At 28.5% G+C, this 21,339-nt stretch overlaps 1 protein-coding gene across 1 annotated transcript; it reads left to right on the top strand.

Annotated features, from left to right (window-relative positions):
• Positions 1-940: 940 nt before the first annotated feature.
• mapda (N6-Methyl-AMP deaminase) lies at positions 941-21,335 on the top strand (the record flags this gene model as incomplete). The annotated part of the gene is made up of 10 exons (XM_083893569.1): positions 941-1,058; positions 1,150-1,280; positions 19,715-19,775; positions 19,873-19,960; positions 20,083-20,164; positions 20,283-20,409; positions 20,488-20,568; positions 20,644-20,782; positions 20,879-20,979; positions 21,144-21,335. The coding sequence occupies exons 1-10, from the start codon at positions 1,014-1,016 to the stop codon at positions 21,333-21,335; spliced, it is 1,047 nt and encodes a 348-aa protein (XP_083749695.1). The 5' UTR covers positions 941-1,013.
• Positions 21,336-21,339: the final 4 nt, after the last annotated feature.

Raw genomic sequence — 21,339 nt, 5'->3', positions numbered from 1 at the left:
GACATAGTATAGTATGAGATTTTTGTCAAATTTTGGACGACATAGTATTGTATGACGTTTTTGTCAAAATTTGGACGACATAGTATAGTATGACTTCTTAAAAAAGAATTGGACGACATAGTATAGTATGACGTTTTTGTCAAAGTTTGGACCAAATTATTATTTTTTTAAATGGTCACATTTTGGACGACATAGTAGTATGACATACTGCATAGTATAGATGATCTTTTTGCCAATTCTGGATGACGTACTAACCTATGACTTTTTTGTCAAATTTTGGACGGCATAGTTTTTTTTCGGTCCAAAATTTGACAAAAACTTCATACTATACTATGTTGTCCAAAATTTGACAATTAAAAAAAAAAAAAAAAAACATTTTTAGGTCCAATTTTTGACAAAAAAGTCATACTATACTATGTTGTCCAAAATTTGACACAAACGTCATACTATACTGTCGTCCAAAATTGTGGACAACATAGCATGTATAAAAAAATGTATATATATATAAATTATTTTAATTTTCTTTTAAATAGTCCAATTTTGGACAGCATAGTTTCTTTTCGGTTCAAAATGTGACAAAAACTTCATACTATACTATGTCGTCCAAAATGTGACACATAAAAAAAAAAAAAAAATTATAATAATTTTTTGGTCAAATATTTGCACGAAAAACTGAAAAAAAATTACTCTGAAAAACAGAAAAAAAATACTCAGAAAAACAGGAAAAAATATTAGTCAGGAAAACAGAAAGAAAATAATTTTTCAAGTGAATGCAATACGCTTCCGTAGAAAATTACCTATGAAGAACAAATAAATAATTATCATTTATGGGTTAGTTTAATGGCCATTAATAGAGGCAGTTTTTGCGGGACTGTTTTCTTTGTTACACTCGGTGCGTCGGTTAAACGCATCCTGAAAACAAAGGTGTTGTGTCAGCGTTATTTGACAGAAAACGACCCGGAGCTTCGCTCACCAGTTGCTCACTCATTCATTCTTCTTTCCTCTGCTTTGTGATGGATAATGAGACTGAGGTTTTCTATCGGCAGTTGCCAAAAGTGGTAAGTCGGGAAAAAGAAGAACGTAAAAGCAAAACGTAACAAACTTGTTGTGAAAGCTACATGCTAACGTTGTCGTTGTCTCTGTCACCAGGAGCTTCACGCTCACCTCAACGGTTCAGTCAGTTCACGGACCATCGAAAAACTCATCGGCCGAAAACCACATCTCAACATTGAGCATAACATGACTGCTATTGGCAAAGGTCAGCGGAGGACACTGGACGAGTGCGTATAATTAAAATGTTTAAAAAAAATCATTATAAATCACTGGCTCTTAAATGTGTGATGCAGGCTCCCCCTTGCGGTATTTTGCAGTAAATATATTGGACAGTCTGCCAAAATTGGACAAAAACGTCATACTCACTATGCCGTCCAAAATTTGACAATAAAAAAATAAACCTTTTTTGGTCCAAAATTTGATTAAAAAGTCATACATACAGTGGTCCAAAATTTGACAGAAACGTCATACTATACTATGTGTATACTATAAATTTTAATTTTTTTGTAATATCTCTTTAACAAAAAAATAGTCAAATTTTGGATAACAGTGTAGTATGACTTTTTTGTCAAATTTTGGACGGCATAGTTTCTTTTCGGTCCAAAATTTGACAAAAACTTCATACTATACTATGTCGTCCAAAATTTGGACGACATAGTATAGTATGCATGTATAAAGAAATGTGTATATATATATATATAAAATGTATATATTTTTTTTTAATAGTCAAATTTTGGAAGACATGTTATATATAGTATCATGTTTTGGTCAAATTTTGTATGACATACTATAGTATGACGTTTTGTTGTTAAAAATAATTTTCAAAAAAAAATTCAAATTTCGGACGACGTAGTTTAGTATGATGTTTTTGTCAAATTTTGTATGACATACTATAGTATGATGTTTTGTTGTTAAAAAGAATTTCCAAAGAAAAATTCAAATTTCGGACAACATAGTATAGTATGATGTTTTTGTCAAATTTTGGATGACATACTATATTAACGACGTTTTGTTGTTAAAAAGAATTTCCAAAGAAAAATTCAAATTTCGGACGACATAGTATAGTATGACGTTTTTGTCAAATTTTGGATGACATACTATAGTATGATGTTTTTGACAAATTTTGGACGACATAGTATAGTATGACGTTTTTGTAAAATTTCGGACGACATAGTATTGTATGACGTTTTTGTCAAATTTTGGATGACATACTATAGTATGATGTTTTGTTGTTAAAAAGAATTTTCAAAGAAAAATTCAAATTTCGGACGACATAGTATAGTATGATGTTTTTGTCAAATTTTGTATGACATACTATAGTATGACGTTTTGTTGTTAAAAAGAAGTTTCAAAGAAAGATTCAAATTTCGAACGACATAGTATAGTATGATGTTTTTGTCAAATTTTGTATGACATACTATAGTATGACGTTTTGTTGTTAAAAAGAAGTTTCAAAGAAAAATTCAAATTTCGGACGACATAGTATAGTATGATGTTTTTGTCAAATTTTGGATGACATACTATAGTATGATGTTTTTGACAAATTTTGGATGACATACTATAGTATGACGTTTTGTTGTTAAAAAGAGTTTTCAAAGAAAAATTCAAATTTCAGACGACATAGTATAGTATGACGTTTTTGTCAAATTTTGGAAGACATACTATAGTAACGACGTTTTGTTGTTAAAAAGAATTTCCAAAGAAAAATTCAAATTTCGGACGACATACTATAGTATGATGTTTTTGTCAAATTTTGGATGACATACTATAGTAACGACGTTTTGTTGTTAAAAAGAATTTCCAAAGAAAAATTCAAATTTCGTATGACGTTGTATGACGTTTTTGTCAAATTTTGGACAGAAGTTTTTTTTCCCAAAAAAGATTGTTACATTTTGGAAGACATAGTATAGTATGAGCTATAGGGGCAGCCGTGGCCTAGTGGTTAGGGCTTTGAGCTCGAGATTGGAAGGTAGCCGGTTCAATCCCTGGGTTCTTAATCTTAATCTTTTTGTCAAATTTTGGATGACATACTATAAAATAAAAATATGACGTTTTGTTGTTAAAAAGAGTTTTCAAAGAAAAATTCAAATTTCAGACGACATGGTATAGTATGATGTTTTTGTCAAATTTTGGACGACATAGTATAGTATGACGTTTTTGTCAAATTTTGGACGACATACTATAGAATGACGTTTTGGTGTTAAAAAGAATTTTCAAAATAATTGTCAAATTTCGGATGATATAGTATAGTATGACGTTTTGTTGTTAAAAAGAGTTTTCAAAGAAAAATTCAAATTTCAGACGACATAGTATAGTATGATGTTTTTGTCAAATTTTGGACGACATAGTATAGTATGACGTTTTTGTCAAATTTTGGAAGACAGTATAGTATGACGTTTTTGTCAAATTTTGGACGACATAGTATAGTATGACGTTTTTGTCAAATTTCGGACGACATAGTATAGTATGATGTTTTTGTCAAATTTTGTATGACATACTATAGTATGACGTTTTGTTGTTAAAAAGAATTTTCAAAGAAAAATTCAAATTTCGGACAACATAGTATAGTATGATGTTTTTGTCAAATTTTGTATGACATACTATAGTATGACATTTTGTTGTTAAAAAGAATTTCCAAAGAAAAATTCAAATTTCAGACGACATAGTATAGTATGATGTTTTTGTCAAATTTTGTATGACATACTATAGTATGACATTTTGTTGTTAAAAAGAGTTTTCAAAGAAAAATTCAAATTTCAGACGACATAGTATAGTATGATGTTTTTGTCAAATTTTGGACGACATAGTATAGTATGACGTTTTTGTCAAATTTTGGAAGACAGTATAGTATGACGTTTTTGTCAAATTTTGGACGACATAGTATAGTATGACGTTTTTGTCAAATTTCGGACGACATAGTATAGTATGATGTTTTTGTCAAATTTTGTATGACATACTATAGTATGACGTTTTGTTGTTAAAAAGAATTTTCAAAGAAAAATTCAAATTTCGGACAACATAGTATAGTATGATGTTTTTGTCAAATTTTGTATGACATACTATAGTATGACATTTTGTTGTTAAAAAGAATTTCCAAAGAAAAATTCAAATTTCGGACGACATAGTATAGTATGATGTTTTTGTCAAATTTTGTGTGACATACTATAGTATGACGTTTTGTTGTTAAAACGAATTTTCAAAGAAAAATTCAAATTTCGGACAACATAGTATAGTATGATGTTTTTGACAAATTTTGGACGACATAGTATAGTATGACGTTTTTGTCAAATTTTGGACGACATAGTATAGTATGACGTTTTTGTCAAATTTTGGACGACATACTATAGTAACGACGTTTTGTTAAAAAGAATTTTCAAAGAAAAATTAAAATTTCGGACGACATGATATAATATGATGTTTCTGTCAAATTTTGTATGACATACTATGGTATGACGTTTTGTTGTTAAAAAGAATTTTCAAAGAAAAATTCAAATTTCGGACAACATAGTATAGTATGATGTTTTTGTCAAATTTTGGATGACATACTATAGTAACGACGTTTTGTTGTTAAAAAGAATTTCCAAAGAAAAATTCAAATTTCGGACGACATAGTATAGTATGACGTTTTTGTCAAATTTTGGATGACATACTATAGTATGATGTTTTGGTGTTAAAAAGAATTTTCAAAATAATTGTCAAATTTCGGACGATATAGTATAGTATGACGTTTTGTTGTTAAAAAGAGTTTTCAAAGAAAAATTCAAATTTCAGACGACATAGTATAGTATGACGTTTTTGTCAAATTTTGGACGACATAGTATAGTATGACGTTTTTGTCAAATTTTGGACGACATAGTATAGTATGACGTTTTTGTCAAATTTTGGAAGACATAGTATAGTATGATGTTTTTGTCAAATATTGTATGACATACTATAGTAACGACGTTTTGTTGTTAAAAAGAATTTCCAAAGAAAAATTCAAATTTCGGACGACATACTATAGTATGATGTTTTTGTCAAATTTTGGATGACATACTATAGTATGATGTTTTTGTCAAATTTTGGATGACATACTATAGTAACGACGTTTTGTTGTTAAAAAGAGTTTTCAAAGAAAAATTCAAATTTCGGACGACATACTATAGTATGATGTTTTTGTCAAATTTTGGATGACATACTATAGTATGATGTTTTTGTCAAATTTTGGATGACATACTATAGTATGATGTTTTGTTGTTAAAAAGAATTTTCAAAGAAAAATTCAAATTTCGGACGACAAAGTACAGTATGATGTTTTTGTCAAATTTTGTATGACATAGTATAGTATGACGTTTTCGTCAAATTTTGGATGACATAGTATAGTATGACGTTTTTGTCAAATTTTGGAAGACATAGTATAGTATGACGTTTTTGTCAAATTTTGTATGACATACTATAGTATGACGTTTTGTTGTTAAAAAGAATTTCCAAAGAAAAATTCAAATTTCGGACAACATAGTATAGTATGATGTTTTTGTCAAATTTTGTATGACATACTATAGTATGACGTTTTGTTGTTAAAAAGAATTTCCAAAGAAAAATTCAAATTTCGGACGACATAGTATAGTATGATGTTTTTGTCAAATTTTGTATGACATACTATAGTATGACGTTTTGTTGTTAAAAAGAATTTTCAAAGAAAAATTCAAATTTCGAACAACATAGTATAGTATGATGTTTTTGACAAATTTTGGATGACATACTATAGTATGACGTTTTGGTGTTATAAAGAATTTTCAAAATAATTGTCAAATTTCGGACGATATAGTATAGTATGACGTTTTGTTGTTAAAAAGAGTTTTCAAAGAAAAATTCAAATTTCAGACGACATTGTATAGTATGACGTTTTTGTCAAATTTTGGACGACATAGTATAGTATGACGTTTTTGTCAAATTTTGGACGACATACTATAGTATGACGTTTTTGTCAAATTTTGGAAGACATAGTATAGTATGACGTTTTTGTCAAATTATGGACGACATAGTATAGTATGACGTTTTTGTAAAATTTTGGACGACATAGTATAGTATGATGTTTTTGTCAAATTTTGTATGACATACTATAGTATGACGTTTTGTTGTTAAAAAGAATTTTCAAAATAATTGTCAAATTTCGGACGATATAGTATGACGTTTTTTTGTTAAAAAGAATTTTCAAAGAAAAATTCAAATTTCGGACGACAGTATAGTATGATGTTTTTGTCAAATTTTGTATGACAAACTATAGTATGACATTTTGTTGTTAAAAAGAATTTCCAAAGAAAAATTCAAATTTCGGACGACATAGTATAGTATGATGTTTTTGTCAAATTTTGTATGACATACTATAGTATGACGTTTTGTTGTTAAAAAGAGTTTTCAAAGAAAAATTCAAATTTCAGACAACATAGTATAGTATGACGTTTTTGTCAAATTTTGGACGACATAGTATAGTATGACGTTTTTGTCAAATTTTGGACGACATAGTATAGTATGACGTTTTCGTCAAATTTTGGATGACAGTATAGTATGACGTTTTTGTCAAATTTTGGAAGACATAGTATAGTATGATGTTTTTGTCAAATTCTGTATGACATAGTATAGTATGATGTTTTGTTGTAAAAAAGATTTTTTTTTTTAAAAATTCAAATTTCGGACGACAAAGTATAGTATGACGTTTTTGTCAAATTTTGGACCGAAGTTTTTTTTCCCCCAAAAAATTGTTACATTTTGGAAGACATAGTATAGTATGAGATTTTTGTCAAATTTTGGACGACATAGTATTGTATGACGTTTTTGTCAAAATGTGGACGACAAAGTATAGTATGACTTTTAAAAAAATAATTGGACGACATAGTATAGTATGACGTTTATGTCAAATTTTGTATGACTTTTAAAAAAATAATTGGACGACATAGTATAGTATGACGTTTATGTCAAATTTTGGATGACATACTATAGACATTTGACAAAAACGTCATACTATACTATGACGTTTTGTTGTTAAAAATAATTTTTTTTTAAAAATTCAAATTTCGGACGACAAAGTATAGTATGACGTTTTTGTCAAATTTTGGACTGAAATTTTTTTCCCCCCAAAAAATTGTCACATTTTGGAAGACATAGTATAGTATGACGTTTTTGTAAAATTTTGGACGACATAGTATAGTATGATGTTTTTGTCAAATTTTGTATGACATACTATAGTATGATGTTTTGTTGTTAAAAAGAATTTTCAAAGAAAAATTAAAATTTCGGACGACATAATATAATATGATGTTTTTGTCAAATTTTGTATGACATACTATGGTATGACGTTTTGTTGTTAAAAAGAATTTTCAAAGAAAAATTCAAATTTCGGACAACATAGTATAGTATGATGTTTTTGTCAAATTTTGGATTACATACTATAGTAACGACGTTTTGTTGTTAAAAAGAATTTCCAAAGAAAAATTCAAATTTTGGACGACATAGTATAGTATGATGTTTTTGTCAAATTTTGTATGACATACTATAGTATGACGTTTTGTTGTTAAAAAGAATTTTCAAAATAATTGTCAAATTTCAGACGACATAGTATAGTATGATGTTTTTGTCAAATATTGGACGACATAGTATAGTATGACGTTTTTGTCAAATTTTGGACGACATAGTATAGTATGACGTTTTTGTCAAATTTTGGACGACATAGTATAGTATGATGTTTTTGTCAAATTTTGTATGACATACTATAGTATGATGTTTTGTTGTTAAAAAGAATTTTCAAAGAAATATTCAAATTTCGGACGACATAGTATAGTATGATGTTTTTGTCAAATTTTGTATGACATACTATAGTATGACGTTTTGTTGTTAAAAAGAATTTTCAAAGAAAAATTCAAATTTCGGACGACATAGTATAGTATGATGTTTTTGTCAAATTTTGGATGACATACTATAGTAACGTCGTTTTGTTGTTAAAAAGAATTTCCAAAGAAAAATTCAAATTTCGGACGACAAAGTATAGTATGATGTTTTTGTCAAATTTTGGATGACATACTATAGTAACGACGTTTTGTTGTTAAAAAGAATTTCCAAAGAAAAATTCAAATTTCGGACGACATAGTATAGTATGATGTTTTTGTCAAATTTTGGATGACATACTATAGTAACGACGTTTTGTTGTTAAAAAGAATTTCCAAAGAAAAATTCAAATTTCGGACGACATAGTATAGTATGACGTTTTTGTCAAATTTTGGATGACATACTATAGTATGATGTTTTGTTGTTAAAAAGAATTTTCAAAGAAAAATTCAAATTTCGGACGACATAGTATTATTAATCCCCACGGGGATTAATAAAGTATTCTGATTCTGATTCTGATTCTGATTGTCAAATTTTGGACCGAAGTTTTTTTTCCCAAAAAAAATTGTTACATTTTGGAAGACATAGTATAGTTTGAGATTTTTGTCAAATTTTGGATGACATACTATAGTATGACGTTTTGTTGTTACAAAGAATTTTCAAAATAATTGTCAAATTTCGGACGATATAGTATAGTATGACGTTTTGTTTGTTAAAAAGAATTTTCAAATAAAAATTCAAATTTTGGACGACATAGTATAGTATGATGTTTTTGTCAAATTTTGTATGACATACTATAGTATGACGTTTTGTTGTTAAAAAGAATTTTCAAAGAAAAATTCAAATTTCGGACGACATAGTATAGTATGATGTTTTTGTCAAATTTTGTATGACATACTATAGTATGACGTTTTGTTGTTAAAAAGAATTTTCAAAGAAAAATTCAAATTTCGGACGACAGTATAGTATGATGTTTTTGTCAAATTTTGTATGACACACTATAGTATGACGTTTTGTTGTTAAAAAGAATTTCCAATGAAAAATTCAAATTTCGGACGACATAGTATAGTATGATGTTTTTGTCAAATTTTGTATGACATACTATAGTATGACGTTTTTGTCAAATTTTGGACGACATAGTATAGTATGACGTTTTTGTCAAATTTTGGAAGACATAGTATAGTATGACGTTTTTGTCAAATTTTGGACGACATACTATAGAATGACGTTTTGGTGTTAAAAAGAATTTTCAAAATAATTGTCAAATTTCGGATGATATAGTATAGTATGACGTTTTGTTGTTAAAAAGAGTTTTCAAAGAAAAATTCAAATTTCAGACGACATGGTATAGTATGATGTTTTTGTCAAATTTTGGACGACATAGTATAGTATGACGTTTTTGTCAAATTTTGGACGACATACTATAGAATGACGTTTTGGTGTTAAAAAGAATTTTCAAAATAATTGTCAAATTTCGGATGATATAGTATAGTATGACGTTTTGTTGTTAAAAAGAGTTTTCAAAGAAAAATTCAAATTTCAGACGACATAGTATAGTATGATGTTTTTGTCAAATTTTGGACGACATAGTATAGTATGACGTTTTTGTCAAATTTTGGAAGACAGTATAGTATGACGTTTTTGTCAAATTTTGGACGACATAGTATAGTATGACGTTTTTGTCAAATTTCGGACGACATAGTATAGTATGATGTTTTTGTCAAATTTTGTATGACATACTATAGTATGACGTTTTGTTGTTAAAAAGAATTTTCAAAGAAAAATTCAAATTTCGGACAACATAGTATAGTATGATGTTTTTGTCAAATTTTGTATGACATACTATAGTATGACATTTTGTTGTTAAAAAGAATTTCCAAAGAAAAATTCAAATTTCAGACGACATAGTATAGTATGATGTTTTTGTCAAATTTTGTATGACATACTATAGTATGACATTTTGTTGTTAAAAAGAGTTTTCAAAGAAAAATTCAAATTTCAGACGACATAGTATAGTATGATGTTTTTGTCAAATTTTGGACGACATAGTATAGTATGACGTTTTTGTCAAATTTTGGAAGACAGTATAGTATGACGTTTTTGTCAAATTTTGGACGACATAGTATAGTATGACGTTTTTGTCAAATTTCGGACGACATAGTATAGTATGATGTTTTTGTCAAATTTTGTATGACATACTATAGTATGACGTTTTGTTGTTAAAAAGAATTTTCAAAGAAAAATTCAAATTTCGGACAACATAGTATAGTATGATGTTTTTGTCAAATTTTGTATGACATACTATAGTATGACATTTTGTTGTTAAAAAGAATTTCCAAAGAAAAATTCAAATTTCGGACGACATAGTATAGTATGATGTTTTTGTCAAATTTTGTGTGACATACTATAGTATGACGTTTTGTTGTTAAAACGAATTTTCAAAGAAAAATTCAAATTTCGGACAACATAGTATAGTATGATGTTTTTGACAAATTTTGGACGACATAGTATAGTATGACGTTTTTGTCAAATTTTGGACGACATAGTATAGTATGACGTTTTTGTCAAATTTTGGACGACATACTATAGTAACGACGTTTTGTTAAAAAGAATTTTCAAAGAAAAATTAAAATTTCGGACGACATGATATAATATGATGTTTCTGTCAAATTTTGTATGACATACTATGGTATGACGTTTTGTTGTTAAAAAGAATTTTCAAAGAAAAATTCAAATTTCGGACAACATAGTATAGTATGATGTTTTTGTCAAATTTTGGATTACATACTATAGTAACGACGTTTTGTTGTTAAAAAGAATTTCCAAAGAAAAATTCAAATTTCGGACGACATAGTATAGTATGACGTTTTTGTCAAATTTTGGATGACATACTATAGTATGATGTTTTGGTGTTAAAAAGAATTTTCAAAATAATTGTCAAATTTCGGACGATATAGTATAGTATGACGTTTTGTTGTTAAAAAGAGTTTTCAAAGAAAAATTCAAATTTCAGACGACATAGTATAGTATGACGTTTTTGTCAAATTTTGGACGACATAGTATAGTATGACGTTTTTGTCAAATTTTGGACGACATAGTATAGTATGACGTTTTTGTCAAATTTTGGAAGACATAGTATAGTATGATGTTTTTGTCAAATATTGTATGACATACTATAGTAACGACGTTTTGTTGTTAAAAAGAATTTCCAAAGAAAAATTCAAATTTCGGACGACATACTATAGTATGATGTTTTTGTCAAATTTTGGATGACATACTATAGTATGATGTTTTTGTCAAATTTTGGATGACATACTATAGTAACGACGTTTTGTTGTTAAAAAGAGTTTTCAAAGAAAAATTCAAATTTCGGACGACATACTATAGTATGATGTTTTTGTCAAATTTTGGATGACATACTATAGTATGATGTTTTTGTCAAATTTTGGATGACATACTATAGTATGATGTTTTGTTGTTAAAAAGAATTTTCAAAGAAAAATTCAAATTTCGGACGACAAAGTACAGTATGATGTTTTTGTCAAATTTTGTATGACATAGTATAGTATGACGTTTTCGTCAAATTTTGGATGACATAGTATAGTATGACGTTTTTGTCAAATTTTGGAAGACATAGTATAGTATGACGTTTTTGTCAAATTTTGTATGACATACTATAGTATGACGTTTTGTTGTTAAAAAGAATTTCCAAAGAAAAATTCAAATTTCGGACAACATAGTATAGTATGATGTTTTTGTCAAATTTTGTATGACATACTATAGTATGACGTTTTGTTGTTAAAAAGAATTTCCAAAGAAAAATTCAAATTTCGGACGACATAGTATAGTATGATGTTTTTGTCAAATTTTGTATGACATACTATAGTATGACGTTTTGTTGTTAAAAAGAATTTTCAAAGAAAAATTCAAATTTCGAACAACATAGTATAGTATGATGTTTTTGACAAATTTTGGATGACATACTATAGTATGACGTTTTGGTGTTATAAAGAATTTTCAAAATAATTGTCAAATTTCGGACGATATAGTATAGTATGACGTTTTGTTGTTAAAAAGAGTTTTCAAAGAAAAATTCAAATTTCAGACGACATTGTATAGTATGACGTTTTTGTCAAATTTTGGACGACATAGTATAGTATGACGTTTTTGTCAAATTTTGGACGACATACTATAGTATGACGTTTTTGTCAAATTTTGGAAGACATAGTATAGTATGACGTTTTTGTCAAATTATGGACGACATAGTATAGTATGACGTTTTTGTAAAATTTTGGACGACATAGTATAGTATGATGTTTTTGTCAAATTTTGTATGACATACTATAGTATGACGTTTTGTTGTTAAAAAGAATTTTCAAAATAATTGTCAAATTTCGGACGATATAGTATGACGTTTTTTTGTTAAAAAGAATTTTCAAAGAAAAATTCAAATTTCGGACGACAGTATAGTATGATGTTTTTGTCAAATTTTGTATGACAAACTATAGTATGACATTTTGTTGTTAAAAAGAATTTCCAAAGAAAAATTCAAATTTCGGACGACATAGTATAGTATGATGTTTTTGTCAAATTTTGTATGACATACTATAGTATGACGTTTTGTTGTTAAAAAGAGTTTTCAAAGAAAAATTCAAATTTCAGACAACATAGTATAGTATGACGTTTTTGTCAAATTTTGGACGACATAGTATAGTATGACGTTTTTGTCAAATTTTGGACGACATAGTATAGTATGACGTTTTCGTCAAATTTTGGATGACAGTATAGTATGACGTTTTTGTCAAATTTTGGAAGACATAGTATAGTATGATGTTTTTGTCAAATTCTGTATGACATAGTATAGTATGATGTTTTGTTGTAAAAAAGATTTTTTTTTTTAAAAATTCAAATTTCGGACGACAAAGTATAGTATGACGTTTTTGTCAAATTTTGGACCGAAGTTTTTTTTCCCCCAAAAAATTGTTACATTTTGGAAGACATAGTATAGTATGAGATTTTTGTCAAATTTTGGACGACATAGTATTGTATGACGTTTTTGTCAAAATGTGGACGACAAAGTATAGTATGACTTTTAAAAAAATAATTGGACGACATAGTATAGTATGACGTTTATGTCAAATTTTGTATGACTTTTAAAAAAATAATTGGACGACATAGTATAGTATGACGTTTATGTCAAATTTTGGATGACATACTATAGACATTTGACAAAAACGTCATACTATACTATGACGTTTTGTTGTTAAAAATAATTTTTTTTTAAAAATTCAAATTTCGGACGACAAAGTATAGTATGACGTTTTTGTCAAATTTTGGACTGAAATTTTTTTCCCCCCAAAAAATTGTCACATTTTGGAAGACATAGTATAGTATGACGTTTTTGTAAAATTTTGGACGACATAGTATAGTATGATGTTTTTGTCAAATTTTGTATGACATACTATAGTATGATGTTTTGTTGTTAAAAAGAATTTTCAAAGAAAAATTAAAATTTCGGACGACATAATATAATATGATGTTTTTGTCAAATTTTGTATGACATACTATGGTATGACGTTTTGTTGTTAAAAAGAATTTTCAAAGAAAAATTCAAATTTCGGACAACATAGTATAGTATGATGTTTTTGTCAAATTTTGGATTACATACTATAGTAACGACGTTTTGTTGTTAAAAAGAATTTCCAAAGAAAAATTCAAATTTTGGACGACATAGTATAGTATGATGTTTTTGTCAAATTTTGTATGACATACTATAGTATGACGTTTTGTTGTTAAAAAGAATTTTCAAAATAATTGTCAAATTTCAGACGACATAGTATAGTATGATGTTTTTGTCAAATATTGGACGACATAGTATAGTATGACGTTTTTGTCAAATTTTGGACGACATAGTATAGTATGACGTTTTTGTCAAATTTTGGACGACATAGTATAGTATGATGTTTTTGTCAAATTTTGTATGACATACTATAGTATGATGTTTTGTTGTTAAAAAGAATTTTCAAAGAAATATTCAAATTTCGGACGACATAGTATAGTATGATGTTTTTGTCAAATTTTGTATGACATACTATAGTATGACGTTTTGTTGTTAAAAAGAATTTTCAAAGAAAAATTCAAATTTCGGACGACATAGTATAGTATGATGTTTTTGTCAAATTTTGGATGACATACTATAGTAACGTCGTTTTGTTGTTAAAAAGAATTTCCAAAGAAAAATTCAAATTTCGGACGACAAAGTATAGTATGATGTTTTTGTCAAATTTTGGATGACATACTATAGTAACGACGTTTTGTTGTTAAAAAGAATTTCCAAAGAAAAATTCAAATTTCGGACGACATAGTATAGTATGATGTTTTTGTCAAATTTTGGATGACATACTATAGTAACGACGTTTTGTTGTTAAAAAGAATTTCCAAAGAAAAATTCAAATTTCGGACGACATAGTATAGTATGACGTTTTTGTCAAATTTTGGATGACATACTATAGTATGATGTTTTGTTGTTAAAAAGAATTTTCAAAGAAAAATTCAAATTTCGGACGACATAGTATTATTAATCCCCACGGGGATTAATAAAGTATTCTGATTCTGATTCTGATTCTGATTGTCAAATTTTGGACCGAAGTTTTTTTTCCCAAAAAAAATTGTTACATTTTGGAAGACATAGTATAGTTTGAGATTTTTGTCAAATTTTGGATGACATACTATAGTATGACGTTTTGTTGTTACAAAGAATTTTCAAAATAATTGTCAAATTTCGGACGATATAGTATAGTATGACGTTTTGTTTGTTAAAAAGAATTTTCAAATAAAAATTCAAATTTCGGACGATATAGTATAGTATGATGTTTTTGTCAAATTTTGTATGACATACTATAGTATGACGTTTTGTTGTTAAAAAGAATTTTCAAAGAAAAATTCAAATTTCGGACGACATAGTATAGTATGATGTTTTTGTCAAATTTTGTATGACATACTATAGTATGACGTTTTGTTGTTAAAAAGAATTTTCAAAGAAAAATTCAAATTTCGGACGACAGTATAGTATGATGTTTTTGTCAAATTTTGTATGACACACTATAGTATGACGTTTTGTTGTTAAAAAGAATTTCCAATGAAAAATTCAAATTTCGGACGACATAGTATAGTATGATGTTTTTGTCAAATTTTGTATGACATACTATAGTATGACGTTTTTGTCAAATTTTGGACGACATAGTATAGTATGACGTTTTTGTCAAATTTTGGAAGACATAGTATAGTATGACGTTTTTGTCAAATTTTGGACGACATAGTATAGTATGACGTTTTTGTCAAATTTTGTATAAAGTATAGTATGATGTTTTGTTGTTAAAAATATTTTTTTTTTTAAAAATTCAAATTTCGGACGACAAAGTATAGTATGACGTTTTTGTCAAATTTTGGACCGAAGTTTTTTTTCCCCCAAAAAATTGTTACATTTTGGAAGACATAGTATAGTATGAGATTTTTGTCAAATTTTGGACGACATAGTATTGTATGACGTTTTTGTCAAAATTTGGACGACAAAGTATAGCATGACTTTTAAAAAAATAATTGGATGACATAGTATAGTATGACGTTTATGTCAAATTTTGGATGACATACTATAGTATGACGTTTTGTTGTTAAAAATAATTTTCAAAAAAAAATTCAAATTTCGGACGACATAGTATAGTATGACGTTTTTGTCAAATTTTGGACCGAAATTTTTTTCCCCCCAAAAAATTGTTACATTTTGGAAGACATAGTATAGTATGAGATTTTTGTCAAATTTTGGACGACATAGTACTGTATGACGTTTTTGTCAAAATTTGGACGACATAGTATAGTATGACTTTTAAAAAAAGAATTGGACGACATAGTATAGTATGACGTTTATGTAAAATTTTGGACCAAATTATTATTTTATCAAATGGTCACATTTTGGACGACATAGTAGTATGACATACTGCATAGTATAGATGATCTTTTTGTCAAATTCTGGATGACGTACAAACCTATGACTTTTTTGTCAAATTTTGGACGGCATAGTTTTTTTTCGGTCCAAAATCTGACAAAAACTTCATACTTTTGACAATTAAAAAAGAAAAGAAAAGATTTTTAGGTCCAATTTTTGACAAAAAAGTCATACTATACTATGTTGTCCAAAATTTGACACAAACTTCATACTATACTGTCGTCCAAAATTTTGGACAACATAGCATGTATAAAAAAATGTGTATATATATATATATTTATATATAAATTATTTTAATTATTTAAAAAGAATTTTCAAAGAAAAATTCAAATTTCGGACGACATAGTATTGTATGACGTTTTTGTCAAATTTTGTATGACATACTATAGTATGACGTTTTGTTGTTAAAAAGAGTTTTCAAAGAAAAATTCAAATTTCGGACGACATAGTATAGTATGATGTTTTTGTCAAATTTTGTATGACATACTATAGTATGACGTTTTGTTGTTAAAAAGAATTTTCAAAGAAAAATTCAAATTTCGGACGACATAGTATAGTATGACGTTTTTGTCAAATTTTGTATGACATACTATAGTATGATGTTTTTGACAAATTTTGGATGACATACTATAGTATGACGTTTTGTTGTTAAAAAGAGTTTTCAAAGAAAAATTCAAATTTCGGACGACATAGTATAGTATGATGTTTTTGTCAAATTTTGTATGACATACTTTAGTATGACGTTTTGTTGTTAAAAAGAGTTTTCAAAGAAAAATTCAAATTTCGGACGACATAGTATAGTATGATGTTTTTGTCAAATTTTGGACGACATAGTATAGTATGACGTTTTTGTCAAATTTTGGATGACATACTATAGTATGACGTTTTGTTGTTAAAAATAATTTTTTTTAAAAATTCAAATTTCGGACGACAAAGTATAGTATGACGTTTTTGTCAAATTTTGGAAGACATAGTATAGTATGACGTTTTTGTCAAATTTTGGACGACATAGTATAGTATGACGTTTTTGTCAAATTTTGTATGACATACTATAGTATGATGTTTTGTTGTTAAAAAGAATTTTTTTTTAAAAATTCAAATTTCGGACGACAAAGTATAGTATGACGTTTTTGTCAAATTTTGGACCGAAGTTTTTTTTTCCCAAAAAAATTGTTACATTTTGGAAGACATAGTATAGTATGAGATTTTTGTCAAATTTTGGACGACATAGTATTGTATGACGTTTTTGTCAAAATTTGGACGACAAAGTATAGCATGACTTTTAAAAAAATAATTGGACGACATAGTATAGTATGACGTTTATTTCAAATTTTGGATGACATACTATAGTATGACGTTTTGTTGTTAAAAATAATTTTCAAAAAAAAATTCAAATTTCGGACGACATAGTATAGTATGACGTTTTTGTCAAATTTTGGACCGAAATTTTTTTTCCCAAAAAAAATTATTACATTTTGGAAGACATAGTATAGTATGAGATTTTTGTCAAATTTTGGACGACATAGTACTGTATGACGTTTTTGTCAAAATTTGGACGACATAGTATAGTATGACTTTTAAAAAAAGAATTGTACGACATAGTATAGTATGACGTTTATGTAAAATTTTGGACCAAATTATTATTTTATTAAATGGTCACATTTTGGACGACATAGTAGTATGACATACTGCATAGTATAGATGATCTTTTTGTCAAATTCTGGATGACGTACAAACCTATGACTTTTTTGTCAAATTTTGGACGGCATAGTTTTTTTTCGGTCCAAAATCTGACAAAAACTTCATACTTTTGACAATTAAAAAAAAAAAGAAAAGATTTTTAGGTCCAATTTTTGACAAAAAAGTCATACTATACTATGTTGTCCAAAATTTGACACAAACGTCATACTATACTGTCGTCCAAAATTTTGGACAACATAGCATGTATAAAAAAAATGTGTATATATATATATATTTATATATAAAATTATTTTAATTATTTAAAAAGAATTTTCAAAGAAAAATTCAAATTTCGGACGACATAGTATTGTATGACGTTTTTGTCAAATTTTGGATGACATACTATAGTATGACGTTTTGTTGTTAAAAAGAATTTTCAAAGAAAAAATCAAATTTCGGACGACATAGTATAGTATGATGTTTTTGTCAAATTTTGGACGACATAGTATAGTATGACGTTTTTGTCAAATTTTGGATGACATGCTATAGTATGACGTTTTGTTGTTAAAAATAATTTTTTTTTAAAAATTCAAATTTCGGACGACAAAGTATAGTATGGAATTTTTTTTCCCCAAAAAAATTGTTACATTTTGGACGACATAGTATTGTATGACGTTTTTGTCAAAATGTGGACGACAAAGTATAGTATGACTTTTAAAAAAATAGTTGGACGACAGTATAGTATGACGTTTATGTCAAATTTTGGATGACATACTATAGTATGACGTTTTGTTGTAAAAAATAATTTTCAAAAAAAAATTCAAATTTCGGACGACATAGTATAGTATGACGTTTTTGTCAAATTTTGGACCGAAATTTTTTTTCCCCAAAAAAATTGTTACATTTTGGAAGACATAGTATAGTATGAGATTTTTGTCAAATTTTGGACGACATAGTACTGTATGACGTTTTTGTCAAAATTTGGACGACATAGTATAGTATGACTTTTAGAAAAAGAATTGGACGACATAGTATAGTATGACGTTTATGTAAAATTTTGGACCAAATTATTATTTTATTAAATGGTCACATTTTGGACGACATAGTATAGATGATCTTTTTGTCAAAAAGTGTGTATATATATATATATTTATATATAAATTATTTTAATTTTCTTTTAAATAGTCAAATTTTGGACGACATAGTATAGTATGATGTTTTTGTCAAATTTTGTATGACATACTATAGTATGACATTTTGTTGTTAAAAAGAATTTTCAAAAAAATTGTCAGATTTTGGACGACATAGTAGTATGACGTTTTTGTCAAATTTTGGACCAAATTTCTTTTTCTTTTTTTAAATGTTCACATTTTGGACGACATAGTATAGTATGACGTTTTTGTCAAGTTTCGGACCAAAAAAGTGTTTTTCAAAAAAATGTCAGATTTTGGAAGACATAGTATAGTATGACGCTTTTGTCAAATTTTGGACCAAATTTATTTATTTTTTTAAATGGTCACATTTGGAGGACATAGTATCGTATGACGTTTTTGTCAAGTTTTGCACCAAATTTCTTTTTTTCAAAAAATTGTCACATTTTGGATGACATAGTACAGTATGACGTACTACATAGTATAGTATGCCGTTTTTGTCAAATTTTGGACAGATTTTTTTCCATAAAAATAGTCAATTTTGGACGATTTCGTATAATTTTGTATAATTTTGGACCAAAAAAGACTTCACTGTACTATGTCGTCCAAAATTTGACAAAAACGTCATACTAAGGAAAGGTTACGATTAATATACTGTAGCGTTTAATCCTCTGATTAATTGTGAAATCTAGTAAACGTGACTTCCCTAAGATCATCTTCTTGTGACATAACAATGTTCAGTAATATATTGTCCCATCTATGTGTTTTATTTACTACAGGTACAAAATGACATTTTGTAACATTTGTGTTAAAATAAATTAAATATTATATTATATAAATATATTTTTAAACATGTTTTTGTAACATTACCACTTAATAAATTCTCATCATCTCATGGCTCGTTCAAACAGAACAGGTTGGCAATAGAGAAGGAGCATTACTAACAACATGATGCACATATCTGCAGGTGTTTTCAGGTCTTTAAGGTCATCCATCAGCTGGTGGACACAGAGGAGGACATCCTGATGGTGAGGACTGGACCTCACTTTGAACCAACTCAATTGTTGATCTTTTCTTAATATAATGACCCAGAACATCAGCAACAAATGCGATTTTTCTCTCCAGGTGGCTACAGATGTAATCAGGGAGTTTGCAGCTGATTCTGTCAAATATTTAGAGCTCAGAAGTACACCAAGGGAGGAGAAAAACACAGGTAATCATATTAAACATGGAGCCTTAAATGTTGATAGTATGACTGTCATGTTTGTTTACCAAAGCACTAAACTTTCAATTGTTAACACACTTGTATGCTAATTGCTTCATTCTTGTTCCTAGGATTGACAAAAAGGAAATACATTGAATCGATCATCAGAGCCATACAGCTGTGTAAAAATGAGGGGCTGGACATTGATGTCAGGTAGGTGTTGTACAAAGTGTGTGAGATGTGGATCTGCTGGACTCAGGCAGTTAAAACCATGAAATCTATGCTGTGACGACGCAAGTGCTGAGTCTAAATCTGCTTGTCTGTCTTGAAGGTTTCTTGTGGCGATTGACCGAAGGAATGGAGCGAAAGTTGCTATGGAGACGGTGGAGCTGGCTGAGGAGTTCCTGCTGTCCTCTGATGGTTTGGTGGTGGGACTCGATCTAAGTGGAGATCCAACAGTCAGTCAACCAGTTTCATTGAAAAAACAACTAAAAAAAAACAATAGTTATTAGACTTATTAATGTAATTTTCATCAGGTGGGAGATGGAAAATCTCTACTTCCAGCTCTAGAGAGGGCTAAGAACTGTGGACTGAAGTTGTCACTGCACCTCTCAGAAGTAAGAATCTAATTGTCTTTAACATCATTTGTTTCTACAAACTGCAGTGACATAACGACAACAAAACTCTTTCAGGTCCAGTCCCAGATGGAGGAGACAGATTTGCTGTTGAATCTTCCTCCAGACAGGATTGGTCACGGTACCTTCTTACATCCCGAAGTGGGTGGATCTCAAAGTCTGGTCGACAAAGTGCTTAAGAACAACATTCCACTGGGTAATAAGACTGTCATTCAAAAAAATAACGATAATTCATGTTCTGTAGTTTGCACAGTATTTTGTCTGGATATTTGATCTCCCAACTTTCTTGTAGAGTTATGCCTGACTTCAAATGTTAAAGGACAAACTGTGCCAAGTTACTCCAAGCATCACTTTAAATACTGGTACGAGCTGGGACATCCGAGTGTGATTTGTGTAAGTTGTCCTTCATCTGTGTTTATTACCCAAACCTTTCCTCAGTTCTGGTAAAAAAAAAAAAGAAGAAAGAAAGAGAGAATACATTGATAGGATGGAAACATTCAAACAGAACCTGAAATGATACTTGATAGAAAACCATTTTATTCTTTGTCATTTTACAGACCGATGATAAGGGCGTCTTCTGTACGGACTTGTCTCAGGAGTATCAGCTGGCAGCTTCCACATTTGGTCTCAGTCACGACGCCATGTGGAAGCTCTCCCATCAGGCCATAGAGTGCATCTTTGCACCAGAGACCGTGAAACAGCAGCTCAGACAGAAGTGGACAGATTTACAGCCTCAGGTGTTTCAGTGACTCA

The sequence above is a fragment of the Microchirus variegatus genome (assembly GCF_963457635.1).
Source record: "Microchirus variegatus genome assembly, chromosome: 8".
In the NCBI taxonomy this organism is placed as follows: domain Eukaryota; kingdom Metazoa; phylum Chordata; class Actinopteri; order Pleuronectiformes; family Soleidae; genus Microchirus; species Microchirus variegatus.
Note: the sequence above shows the minus strand (reverse complement) of the source record. Positions and strands in the feature narration are given on the sequence as shown.